The 14,135-nt window shown below is 40.0% G+C and overlaps 1 protein-coding gene across 1 annotated transcript; it reads right to left on the reverse strand.

Annotated features, from left to right (window-relative positions):
- Positions 1 to 1,165: 1,165 nt before the first annotated feature.
- LOC139720908 (hydroxysteroid 11-beta-dehydrogenase 1-like protein) lies at positions 1,166 to 12,909 on the reverse strand. The gene is made up of 5 exons (XM_071632235.1): positions 12,796 to 12,909; positions 6,691 to 6,821; positions 5,381 to 5,681; positions 4,355 to 4,483; positions 1,166 to 2,107 (listed from the first exon to the last, which is right to left on the reverse strand). Exons 1-5 carry the CDS (start codon positions 12,881 to 12,883, stop codon positions 1,857 to 1,859), a joined length of 900 nt encoding a protein of 299 aa, XP_071488336.1. The 5' UTR covers positions 12,884 to 12,909; the 3' UTR covers positions 1,166 to 1,856.
- Positions 12,910 to 14,135: the final 1,226 nt, after the last annotated feature.

Consider the following 14,135-nt stretch of genomic DNA (forward strand, 5'->3'; position numbering starts at 1 on the left):
TCATTTGCCACCTTAAAATAAATCATGTGAGTATGCACGGCTGCACACTGGCGCTGGTCCAATCGTCCCTGACCAGTAACTTTTTCAGGAATTGACCAGTAAAACATGGAAAAACTGGGTACCTACAAGTCCGACAGACAGGTCGGACCAGCAGAAAAAATGGATTAGTGTGCAGCCCTGGGCCAGTATGTATAACATTATCAGTAAACAAGAAGCCTGAAGATAATGTGTGTTTGTTTTTTTGTTTTTTCCACAAATATAAGATATCTCAAATTATGTAAAAGACATGATAGCAGTGACCCATATTACATCAATGTTCACTGAGCATTTAATAGTACTGAGTCAGTATATTATTGCATGGATGAATGTAAAATATGAGAATATTCACTCCATAACCATTATGAAGCACACTCCAAACAAATCATGTAAAATCTCTGCATACATGATTGTCTAGTATTCAACGACAGATCTTCTAAAGGATGTGTCAGATTCTACGACGTACATGATGGAGCCATCATAAAGACAAAGACTAGATTCACTTGGACTAAACTCAATGCACAACTCCTCACAAAACAGTCAAAACCCACCAGAAAATTTAACAAGTGTCTAACATACTCAGGAAAACAGCAAGAAAGTCAGTATAGCCATGACGTCCATCTAGGTCCATGCATGCCAGGATACCCAATGCACTGCTGGAACCAGCACAGCTCAATAAAGACACACAAACACTGGACAAGGCACAGAATATCTGCAGCTGAGTTCTAGGCATGTCAAGTACCCGGTCTTTGGAATGTCCGCATTTGATTGGCAGAAGGACTTGTCTCAAAATCGACTCTTTTTTGGTGCAAAATCACTATCAGAGCAGTCTAGACTGTACACAAAAGGTTCATATTTCATGTGAAAATAATGCTCTTATGTTCATCATTTGATCACAATGTGATAGCTACGACAGAATGCACTGCAAGAAATGTAGTCTACAATGAAGACAGTATCACAATTTCATGTGAGTGTTGGCAGTTGCTGCGGAAGATCAATACATGTACCTTTCTACCTCCTTATGGAATTTTTTCCCCAACATAAGGCAATTATTTACTGCTGCATTACTGGATAAGGCAGCAAATCAAAGATTCACAATAAATCAAACAAACACAGTATAACCCTTTGCTTCACCTGTGCTCAGAGTTTGCCTGTGCACAACATCATTTCACTTTGGATCAACTCTTCCCTCTGACTATCAAGGCGGTCATTTTGAATGATGCTGTCTGCATAATCACACTGAAGCAAGTACTCTAATCTGCATAGTGACCTCAGACAGTTTTTAATCCTACAGGAAATATATCTCTAAAATATTCCTGAGAAATTACTTAATAATGCAGTGCAGATGTTGTATAATATGTTCAAGGCATCACACACCCTCTTTATCCTCACATAGGTTTGCCTGACGCATGAAAACCAATGACAATCAAAGTTTAGTACCGAAAGCATTAGTACCTGATAGAAAAATGAATCTGTTCTCAGCGCCAGACCAAGTTCCACTTGGCTGTCACAGAATCATTGAAATGACTGCACAAATTCGAAATTCATGATTGCACGCTAATTCGGACTTTCCAGTATTCTTTCAAATCTTGCTCATATAGATGTATACTGAACTGGGGCCCGTTTCATAAAACTTGTCATCATGACAACTGCCACATTTCTATGACAAATTTGCTCTCAGCCAATCAGATGCGAGGATTTCAGTAGCTTGTCACATCTATGACAACTTGTCACTGATGAAAAGTTTTATGAAACGGGCCCCTGGACACATTTAATATCAGAAACCACACCTGCACATCCCCTAAAGAAGTCACAAACTTTTACTTGGGGGGCGCTTTAAGTTTCTCGACAGCACCCTCCTGGACTGCGCTCCTCACTGCCGAATCTAGCAGCGAAGGAAAGAAGTCGCGCAGCATGGTGATGCGGGTGTACTGCGGAAAGAACACCTTGCGCTCCCGCAGGGTGGTCCCTTCCATGATGCGGTACGCCGTGTCCTCCGCCGACGTGGAAAACAACTCAGAACGGAAGGCTGCCTTAGAGAACTCCACAGCATTGGTTGTGTTGATGCTCCCTGAATTTGAAAAGAAAAAATGTTTGGTGGGGAGACTACTTTATCACTTTGGTGCCACCATTTGAGGGACCAATGGTTAGTCATGCGATATTTCCATGATTGCATACAACTTGTCTAATAATCAAAGTGGAAAAGTCATTACAGAATTCGCATGACAACTACTGCAATTCAATTAACATTAATGTGACCCATCGCAACAAAAGGATCCTAAAGTCGCTGACAGCTGAGCTGAGAAAATCGAGTTTGAAGTCAGATCATCAAAATTGGTCAAAATAACCTATACATGTAATGAACCGACTTGTAGAGAAAATGCCCAGCTTTGCTTTAATGTAAATTGTATGACAAATTTAGGATTGTTTTTCTTTCAAGTGACCAGTACAATTGCAGGGTTCGAAATTGGCGATGGTCCGCTGGCCATTGGCCACCCAAAATCATGTCGGACTAGCTAAAAATCATAAAATTCTGAAGTAACTGGTCCGTCTGGCTAGTCAAAATATTGCTTTAGTGTCAAAATTGATTCTAAGTAGTCCGCCTGGCTAGTTAAAAAAAAAGTTAAGTGCGACCCCTGAATTGTAGCTACATTATTGTAGAGGCATGACTTTTGCACACAAAATAGTGACAGAAACTTAGAATTTACTCACAAATCCAGTAGGGAACACCCCTTGATAGTCAATCACCACATAAAATGAAAGCTACATGTGACAGGAATGGAATCTCAAGAAACGCTTTCATTGCACTGTGGCATTTGGCGATTCATCGGTCGGTTTTGGTGGGTTTGTGTGTTTGAGCAGAATATGCGAAGTTGGCATGCCATCGACTGAGTCAGGCGTGCGAACATGCCACATAAAGAGTTAAGAGCGGATTTTGATATAGCAGACTCTTAGCTTTAACCCTTATTCTAACTGGGCTATTTGAGACCAAGTTTTTACTGAGGGGGGGTCAATTTGATCCCCCCTTCAGATCTCGGCTGCCGATCGCGCGATCGCCGCGAAATTTTGCCTGAAGATAGAGCTGGATGTCAACTACAAGATTACATGGTCATACAACAGAAATATATTGCCTTTCTATTTGTAATAAATCAATTATGCAAATTTGTGCATGAAATCATATTTTCACCTTTAACTCCATTAAAAAGACTGAAGGATCGCTAAATTTTTGTGTCAGAATTCCTCAAGACACATCAAACAATTTTCGTGTAAAAAAATAGCTCAATTGAAATCAATTTCTTTTGTTTTTTATTGTTTTCTTTTTTCAACCTTTTGTTTTCTATTGTTTTTTGCCAAAATTTGTTGCAGGCACTTTTTCAGGCTTATCTACACTAGAAATGATTAATTTCAATGGTTAAAAGTTGAAATAATCTAATTCATAACAATTTAACCAAAAAACACAATTTGCATTGGATTTGCACACGATATCATGAATTTGAGCTGTTTTTTGGTTGACATGCGTATGCAAAACATTACGTAACTTCAAAACGGTGTACCTGGACGTCGCAAATTTGGTCTCAAAATATGCGGGAGACTTCAATGGAAAAAGTCGTGAAATGATGCAGCAAAATCTTTGCGCGTTGCGAAATCGTGGCACGAAACGTCGAGGGGGGGTCAATTTGACCCCCCCCCCCCCCAGTTAGAATAGGGTTTAAATGATGTATAAGTCAATACAAATGGACCTTCCTACCCTGTCTAAATAATGGAAAGAAAGTACACACTCTGGATACGTGTTTATTGAGAAAAGAGGCTTTAATGTTTAGGGTAATTAGCGCTCTGTGCAATGAATGAGACAAAAAACAACATGGAAAACTCTTTGATAACCACAATGAAGGAATTATCAGATTAAGCTGAAATTTGCCAAACTCTGTAAGCACATTCTATTCATGACTGAAACCAACTTCAAAGTACTTTAAAGTAGCACTATCCTTTCAAAAGTTATAAGAGTTGAAAGTGAACAGGTTGTAAAGGGTTTATATGAAATGAAAAGGGTCCTCTAAGACATACCTAATCCCACTGTTCTGCAAAAACCACAATGAACACAATTTTCCATTTGTTTTATCTACCCAAACTTCAGAATTACATTTTTAAGAGAATTCCTCTTTCAGAAAATTCAAAAAAAAAAGAAGAAGATTGACTTTGTTCACTCATGAAATACCTATTTTGAGACCTCACACAAAATCAGGGTGTGCCACTTCTTGCTGGCTTTGTGATGCACAGTCTTATCTATCTGTGTTATCTACAAGGTTGCACCACTCACCTATGATGTGTTCTGTGATTGATATGTCGTAGCCCTGGTAGGCAAAGTCATGCCGTAGCGATCCAAAGAATCCATGGAGGGCAAACTTGCTAGCGCAGTACGGCGGAAGAAACGGAGTTGGTATTTGCCCTAAAGTAGAAGAATTTAAAACAGCACTGCATATTTGTCACAAATTTATTGGGACTGTCATGATGCCTGCTTCTTCTCAACCACAATTATCACAAAGATTCACTGGAAATGCTTGATAACCAAAAATACATAAAGCACTGCTATACATTACATGGTTAATAGCATTGTAGTGTACAGTTTACCACATATAATAATATGTTAGTGATCAAAGGAGAGGGAAGAAAACACATATATGTTCAGTTTTGTAGAGCAGGTAGACTGTGACTTCTTTCTTAAGCATGAATAACTCTCAGAGGGGAACAGAAAGTCTCCATGATTTGGTGTTTGAATTATGAAATACATTTACAGGGATGGGATGCAAGTATGAAAATACTGGTTATGAGAATCACATGCTTCATTATGCAGGTTATCTCTCGAAAAGAGGTGAATATTATACATCAGAAAGAAACACTTGCAAGTCTACTTTCAGAACAGTACTGCTAAGGGGGACATATTTCCCACACACCAAACATCTGTGGAACTCCTGGCCTCAGAGTGACATCAGCTCATCATCAGTGAACATCTTCCAAGACAGAAGAAGAGATGCTAACTTTGGCAACTACAGTAGTTCTTTAATCACATACCAGACAATTTTTAAATGGTCCTAATGACCTGAAACAATATATGTTACGAACAACACGACTGTGTTCATTAACCCACTGAGGATGCGCTGATATTGCTACAACATGTATTTCCCAAAGACACCTGCCCTAGTATACTCAGGACTCAGCTTCATCAGGTTAATGACAGTCTTTCATCAATTGTATGAGTGCGTGAGTATACCCCAAGGAGGTGCTTCGCAGTATTGGAGGAGGAGGAAGAATAAGACAGAAAAGAAGAAAAAGAGGAAGAACACACCTGCCACAGAAGACACCACACCAATGCTTCCACTGCTCTTGGCCAACATCGGGGTGGCGTAGGTGGCCAGTGCCACGTAGGCACGAAAGTTGACGTCCATGACCTTCTGCAGCTGATCAAACTTTGTCTCATCCCAGAGATGGATGTAGTTGGAATATATGTGGTTGAGCACGAGGTAGTCGAGACCGCCGAACCGTCTCTCCGCTTCCTGGATTAGGGTGCTGGTATCCTCGAAACGCGACATGTCCAGAGGGATGTAGAAAGCTTCCTGGGCCCCAAGCTCCTTGCATTTTGCCACAACCTGGTTGCAGGAGGACACAAATCAGGACTTAGCAATTGTCCAGAGGCAAAGCATTAGCTGGAAAAGGTGATGGATGCATTGCTAACCAGTATTGTGACTTTACTTTGAATGAGGTAGTGCTGAAAGAAAGATTAATGAAGTTAAGCGCAGACACTTTGTTTGTTTGTTTGTTTGCTTGTTTGTTTGTTTGTTTGTTTGTTTGTTTGTTTCTTAATGACACTGCAACTTGCTGATTTGACAAGAAACTTGTAGAGGTACCAATAATCAAAATTTTCTATCAAGTAATGGCTATTCTACTACATGTTTCTGAACGATTGAAATAAATAACTTTTTTGGCCATGTAAACAGCCATCATATATGGTGGGGTTTTTATCAATTTTCTTATGTCCTTGTTTCTAACAGTGGAATGCTAGATCTTAGACAATTATCTAGGAAGACATCTTTCTGCTAGCAGCAGTCCATACACTGTGTACACATCCAGTCTTATTCAATCAGCAGATGATAGTTGTTTAATGACTTCTGTACTGGTTCAAACATGATTTTCAAATGGTGTGTAAATATGTTAGCTTTCATCTTCCAATCAGTGCACAGGCACAAATCTCATATTCCTGTAAAAAAATACTGATATAATAAATAGATTAATAATTATTCAAAAGAAAAAATCACAATCATCATTATCATCTTTGTAATCATGAGAAATGCAATAATGACAAGTATGTTGATTCTACAGTGCACTCCCATTATAACGAACTCAGTTACAATGAAATTTTAGTAAAACAAAGTAAAAATTCAGGTCTCAAATTATCATCTATATAGAATGTACAGTACCATATTTACAGTTATTTTATTTAACAGAATTTTGATACAACAAGAGAAAAATAACCGGTCCCAAGTACTTCATTATACCAGAGTCGTCTGTGCACACACACACAAACGTGTTCCACCAAAGTGCAACGCAAGAGGTATTCACAGAGCCTTTGAAATGAAATCATTCAATCATTCACTGTACCTGTTGCAGGACAGCCTCTCTCCTGGAAGTGATGAGGACTCTGGCACCGAGTCGGGAGTACCAGTAGGCCAGCTGCTCACCAATCCCTGTGCTTGCTCCTGTGACAATCACTCGCTTGCCTCTGATGCTCTCTGTCAAACAGAAAATTACTTGATTGTTTTTCACTCAGGCTCAAAACATATAGGCTCAGAACATAGAAATGTTATATCCTTGCATATCAAAGGCCAGACACATATATATCCTGCAAACAATTACTACTTGTACATTCACATCATATGAGCTGGGCTTCAGGAATTTTGCAAATAGTGCACCTCTGTCTGAGTGTGGGAGTATATGAGAAACACTGTGTCAATTTCATCGTAAAATTCTCAGAAATGTCCTTATTTTGAGTTCTGCAAGGGTCTTCCAATATGATACATAGCGTATAAAAAAGGTAACCCAACTTTACAGGGCTACTATTTCATTATTGTCACCAATGGAGAGTGCAGAGTTGGTTTTAAGGAAAGAAGAACTCTTCCTCTTTCCATTAATACCTGATTGTGTCAACATGTGTCATGCATGACTGAGCACATGAACTTTAATGACAACAATGACAAACTGCACTTGAGTTTGAGTGTTATCGTGAAGAAACTATGAATGTCTCACCGAATGAGATCTGTCAATGAAAGTGGTCAAATTAACAGACTGCATGACTGCAGGTGTGTGTTTTAGGGTTGTAAATCTTCTAACCTTTTATGGTCAATAACCTTCAGCATGATCATGTTGTTGATAACTTGGTCACTCCCACAAAGACTAACCCATTATCCATTTTTATTCTATTCATATTCAAGACATGATTTGTTGCTGCATGGACTGCTGGGGTGGGCCTTTGTGGGAGTGGCCAAGTTATTGGGACAAGTGGCCATATCAAAGGTTAAAACACAAACCTTAAAAACGACCCTGCAGTCATGCAAGCTGGCCTATTCATTTGGTCACTTTTATTGACAGATAATAAGACCATGGAGGTACAAAGTACCTCCATGGTGAGACATTCATTGTTCCTTCATGCAACACTCAAACTTGGAAAAAGTGCAATTTGTCAAAGTTCATGTGCTCAGTCATGCAGGTATCACTGGAAAAAGGAAGATTTCTTCTTTCCTCACAACCAACATTGCACTCTCCATAGCTGACAACTATGAAATATTAGCCCTACAAAGTTGGATCAAGGAGGTACTAGCCTCACCTAGTACCTCCTTGGTTGGATTACTTTTTCTTTTCTTTTTTTTTTTGATACACATTATATAATGCTGGATCCATCAAATCTGCACGCCATAAAGATTTCCCACAAAAAGACCTATCGGTGATAATGAATAAAAAATGCTCTAGGTTCAGCAATATCTTTTGCTAGATTCTGTCTATTCATTGTGCCTGTTACTCCTCTGTTCTCTCCTCCCCCCCCCCTCTCTCTCTCTATCTCTCTTAACAGATCCTGTCTGCCTTTGCCAGATAACATGTTTTCATTGTGCGAAGACATTAAAAGGTAAGTAAATTGCCAAGAAAGAAATCAAAACTCCTTATCATGTAAATAGTAACAAGTGAAAAAAAACTACAAGTTAGTACAACCAACCTCCACGTAGAACTCCACAGGAGATGTTTAACATTAGAACTAAGGTCTAACCGTCTAGTCATCCAAGACGAACACACACACACACACAAACAAACAAACAAGCAAATATAGATAGACCTATTGTAGATGGTTTAGAGGTTGAGGGAATGGACATTCTAATAATTCATATTGTAGCACTCTTCTGGAATTTCTGGGGCTTTAATTTACTTTATCCTCACTAAAGTTTGGAACACTGGTCCATCACATGCACGTGCTATTTCTTACAGTTACAGACTTCCTAACTGCGCTGCGAGCTGCGACCAGCCTAAACAACTGTACAACTGACTGTACAAGGGAGGGCCCTGGGGCCTGGTGTTAACAGAGTTCCACGACCATACTCTCAGTGCACTGAACATCATAAGATTATTGCAAATTATTTGAAAATGTTAACAGCTTTGTAGGTGAATAGACCCTTTTATAACTAGAAGAAAGGTTTTACATACAGTTTCTTATACTTACAATACCAGAAGACTAGAGTATTACTACTACTAGATCTAGGCCCAACTGATAATTACACATGTTTGGGCCACATGACTATGTAGTAAGTATTGGCATATGGGTTTAGGTATCCCCGGTGCGGGGCGCTGTGCGCTGCGTAGGGGTTGCTGGCGCTGGTGCGGTTTAATAGGGTTTAGCCTAGGTACACCATTGCATTGCCTTTTGGCTTTTGCCTACCAAAAACGGCATTATCGTGAAATAGTCCACCACTCCATTCACCGCCATTCATTTCGTCATAGCCGGTGACTGTTTTCAACCTCCATTGACTTTGTACATAGTGAAGTCTGGAAGACGCACACGCAGAACAAGTAAGAGGGGACCGATATCACGATTTTGATAGCCCCAACAAAAACAGCAGCGTCTGACCTTCTGACCTCATTGTTGAATACTACTAAACCTAAAGGCTTCCAGGAAAGACTTCCATATGTAGGGTTGGGGGTACCACCTATCGTCACCCTAAGGATCTGTAGCTTGTTTATTCTAAAAATATAACACAAATCCGCCTAATTCTTACCTCAAATATGCCATAAATACTGCAGTTTTGAATGTCGTGACTGTCTCGTTGATTATGAATCTCCATTTTAAAATAGCGCAATTTTAGTGCGTGCGTTCCGTTTTCTTCGCGCAGCTAAAAAAGGTACCTTGCGATTGGCACCCCCTCCCCTCCATAGGTAATACACGTGAATTTCACAGCATAGATAATACACGTGAATTTCACAGGCCATAGGTAATACACGTGAATTTCACAGCCATGCGTCGTTACCGAGCGGATGTGTAATTTTTAGCTTGGTTTGTTTGAGTTTGATTTTCGTTTCTTCGTTTTTATTGTCTTTATAGCTAATGACACTTAATCCCGCGTGTACCTTTTCGTTCTATACGCAAACAGCCATGGTACCCAGGGTGCCGATGGGAAGGTGCCCTGCCGATAGGTGGTGCCCCAACCATACCCCCATCCCCACTAGCCATTATACACCTACATTGTACATTACCTTCCTCTGAAGTCCGCATTTCCCTAGGACACCGAGATCAATGTTACCCTAACTCTAACCCTAACCTAACCGCAGCAGCGACCCCATACGGACAAATACGTACCGTAAAGGGGTCGCACAGCAAGGCCTATCCTGTCACGGAAGCACCTGATATGGCTTAGCATTTACGTGACCAGAGACCAAAATACAGGGTTTTATACTGAAATTAGTAGCCTTACTCTTAGATAAGATACTTACAATCACAGCAGGCGAAGTCGATTTACAATATGATCTGTTTTGAGAGCCCTGTGAAAGAGTTTATCCGAGGGTTTTAAAGTCCTACCGCATTTCGTATCGTGGTACGACTTACACAGCGCATGCGCGAATATGGATAAAACGTAGCACATACTATAATACGCAATGTATGCGTGTGGAAAATAACCCGGACGGCTCGCTGAGATCTGAAATGAATATTCATGAGATGTAACAAAAAAGAACGCATGCTGGGCGCTGATTTACTATCGGGCCTACCGGCACTTATTAATTTCGTTTTTAAAGCACATTTTGAATGTGTGGTTCATTATTTATTTGCAATAAAGGAAGTGCACACATAATGAACATCTGGAGATATGACGGATTAAGAAAATAACAGGTGATTTTCATGATAGAGGGTATGTTTGTTTCTTTGTTTGTTTCTTTATTTGTTTGTTTTTTAACAGTCTGCAGGGGCAATGTCCCAGATGTCTCATCTATAAATCAAGTTTCCTTTCACACTGTAAAATGTTGTACATTCACAATGGGCTCCACTCACAAGCTCTGCTTCTTGGGGACTCATATTCATTTTTGCTTCATGTTTATTATCTGCTGTGATTTGATTTGAATACACTTCTGTTACATACATGTCTTGTCTATTTTCAATGTTTCAGGATTGTTTGATTATTTATTAAAGAGACCTTTCTTTTTTCAAAGAATTCCACCGTATGGGAATCCTTTCCTGTCTTTTTCTTTCGGGCATGTCACTTGCTGTTTGATTGTGTGTGTGTGTCTGCACGCATGTGTGTTTAATGATTATTTGTGTGTAACAAGTTGGATGAACTGGAAGCTAAATTTCTATGTACTGTGATATACAGATCAATAAAGTTGACTCTGAGTAGTCCTTCATTTTCTTCATTCATTTATTCATTCATTCATAGCAATGGGACAAGAAGTGTCTTCCGAAATTTTTATATCAGAATGTCATTATTTCCTTTTTTTTAAAATCTGATTTTATCATTTTTGCAGTGTTCTCCTGGATTTTTTTTTTCATTCTCATGAAATATAGATAAAGTTTTAGACTGGCTTTCATCTTAAAGGTATGATGGATTGGTTAATGAAAAACTAGAAAGTAACCCTTTCAGATCCATCCATATGGTCATGGGGATTGTATTCCACTGCTCCCTATGTCATTTTCAAAACATTTAGTGTCTTTTTTTTTGCACTATTATCGACACTATATCTAATAACACTATACACTCAATTATAGCTTCATATTGATATTGTTATTTATACATACGAGTGTGTGATACACCTTTTATGTATTGGTGATGGTAATGTACAAGCATATTCATACACTTATTCTCTTCCTTCTCATTCGCATTAGGAATAAAATAAGCACTAAATTATTATGTCATGTCCCTAGTACTCATTCTCATGATCGTGATACTATATACCTGGGGAGGGAAGGTGACAATAATGCAAGCCTTTCTATTCGTGTTCAATCAATAATCATTTTTCCTTATCTCATAACCATGCTTGCTTTAATTGATCGATATTTTAATATTATTAATATGTCATCAGAACCTGCCTTGCTTGATAAATTATATAAGATTATGATAGTGATATAATGATTATCATTATCATGATTTGAAATATCTAATCATAACTAGTACCCTGTATGGCTTCAGTTTGCTACTTTCACTGTACTTATTGATGCCATTGCATACTCACTTTATCCAAGATTTGGTGATGGAAACCAAAACAAACGCTCTTGCCAAACCCAGTTGGCAATATCATTAAGGTGTCCTTCTGTTTCACTGTGCTTTCCATTATTTCTACCTGCTCCTCTTTAAACTTAATTCCAGCCTCCTCCTCTAATTCCTTGATAGCATCTTTGAACTCCATGATGATGATACTGATAGCTATGAATGGTCCGAGAACTACGAGCAACATTGTACATATGTACATATATGGCAGATGACGTAAACATGAATATTCATTTGCGCATGCCCAGATCAATTTACTTACGTGATATTTTCAAAATGGCGAGCGGCAGTGTCGATAGTGTCGAGTGGGGTTCCAGCAAAGATGATGGCGATTTCTCTTGTTTTCGGAGGTAATGGTGAGTAATACATAGTCGGCTAAAATATTCAACATTATGGTATTACAACATGTGGCTTTTTGTTGCGAATCCATGTGTCGTTTTGAACGGTGAGTTTGTGACAGAATTGTACGCGTCGCAGTACTTCCTAAAAATCGCATGGGATGCTTCGGGGCGCTGTTACTGTGTTACAGCGCCCCGCGACGGGGTTAACCCTAACCCTAACATTAACCCTATTACCCTAACCCTAACCCTAGTCCTAAACTGAGTAAACTCTAACCCTAATCCCAAAGCCACCCAAACTTATTCACATTAATTAAATGTACATGACACATAGCGGGGGGTACATATGGAAGTCTTGCCGGCTACCACTACTAAGTCAGTCTCTGCAAATGAACTAACCCCGGGGCGCTCTTAGCCCGACCAGGCGCCGTCGCGCCGTGCTCCGCACTGGGCCGGGCTGAGCTGTGAAAAATTATGCGGGCTGGTCGCAGTTAAAACTGAACAGTTCCAACACAACTTTGCACATGTGGGACTGGGTGTGTGATCAACGAGAAATTCGTTCCAAGATAGAACTACGTACATTTGTAACAAGATGAGGAAAGCTAGCTAGATGGGCAAGGTACCCTTGTGTTTACCTGGATCAAATCTTTCTCGAAAGATGTATCCTACAAGTACAGCCCCAAGTGCTGCGATTAGTACAACTTTTGCGAGTGCCATCATCATCTATCCTGGTCGCGTCCTGTTCGGTTCACTAAATGCGTACATGCATGTGTACTGAATCCGATAACATTTGGGGGCGGGCCGCGGTGCAATGCAAAGGGGGGGGGGGGGGGAGGCGAGGAGAACGCGTTTAATTTTTCCTCTGGCCATGCCATCGGAGGCTCATCCGATCCGATCCTCGTAATGCCAAAATTTCGGCGTTAATTCTGATGAGTTCCGATGAAATCTGAGCCGACAAGAGGAATTTGGGGGCCCTGATTTCTAGTCAATTCAACAAAGATCTGACGTTGATCGGGGTAATCTGATCGTGTGGTAGCCGCCCGATATCTGCCATCTGTTTATCTGATTGTGATTGGAGTGTGATCTGTCACTGACCCAACACACTGCTTCCGACAATCGCAGGACACCAGTCCGACTAATCGGTCTGTAATCACATGGTAATCGGACTAAAACCAGATACTAGGCTGATTTGAGCGAAAATTGGAAATCGTGTGTGGAAGCGGGTCAAACAGATTCTCCAAAATACTCCTGACGATAATAATATCAGTGAAATGCCAATTCTATGTATCTCTGAAGTCTTTAAAGACACTCGTACCATTTGAAAATAGAAACTGATGTTGCAAATGGATTCATCGTCATAGAAATTTCCTCAAAATCATTTCACTTACGTGTTCTATACTAAATTTTGCTTCATTTACTTAATCTACGCGTACATTTGAATTCATTACTCTTATGCCAGCAGACTCTCCCGTGCCTCTATACCTACAATGCCAGTGGACTAGATGCACTCCTACGCTACACTGCTATCAAGAGGTTGGCCCACCCGTCATCCTTCTTCAACTGCGAGGGCTGCGCCGAAATGCACGTAATCATGGATATGAACGGCATACCCATTAGACGTGACTTCGTCAGCGTGCGACTTTACCCTCCACCCGGAAACTGACTGGAGATCCGGACTGGAGATGGCTTCAGACCAACCGTTGTGGATCTTTGAAAAGTTTTTCTTACGTTCGTCAAATGTGTCCCTCAAGACGTAACCTATAAAAGGGCTGTCCTCAATGCTAGTGCAGCTATAAACTTTAAAATGGACATTTTCACCCGTGTTTTCAGACTTTACAGAGCCGTTTTGAAGGTGCACTTGAATAAGCCAGTGCCGGACATTTCAGACAATAATGTTCGAAGTTGATAAATGCTTTTTGTTGAGGTGTTTTTTCTGAAAATGTTCTTCTTTTTCATGTCTTCACATCGAAGTGTC

This window comes from Diadema antillarum, unplaced genomic scaffold (assembly GCF_040938485.1).
Source record: "Diadema antillarum isolate AM-2024a unplaced genomic scaffold, OU_Dant_1.0 scf00000134, whole genome shotgun sequence".
NCBI lineage: Eukaryota > Metazoa > Echinodermata > Echinoidea > Diadematoida > Diadematidae > Diadema > Diadema antillarum.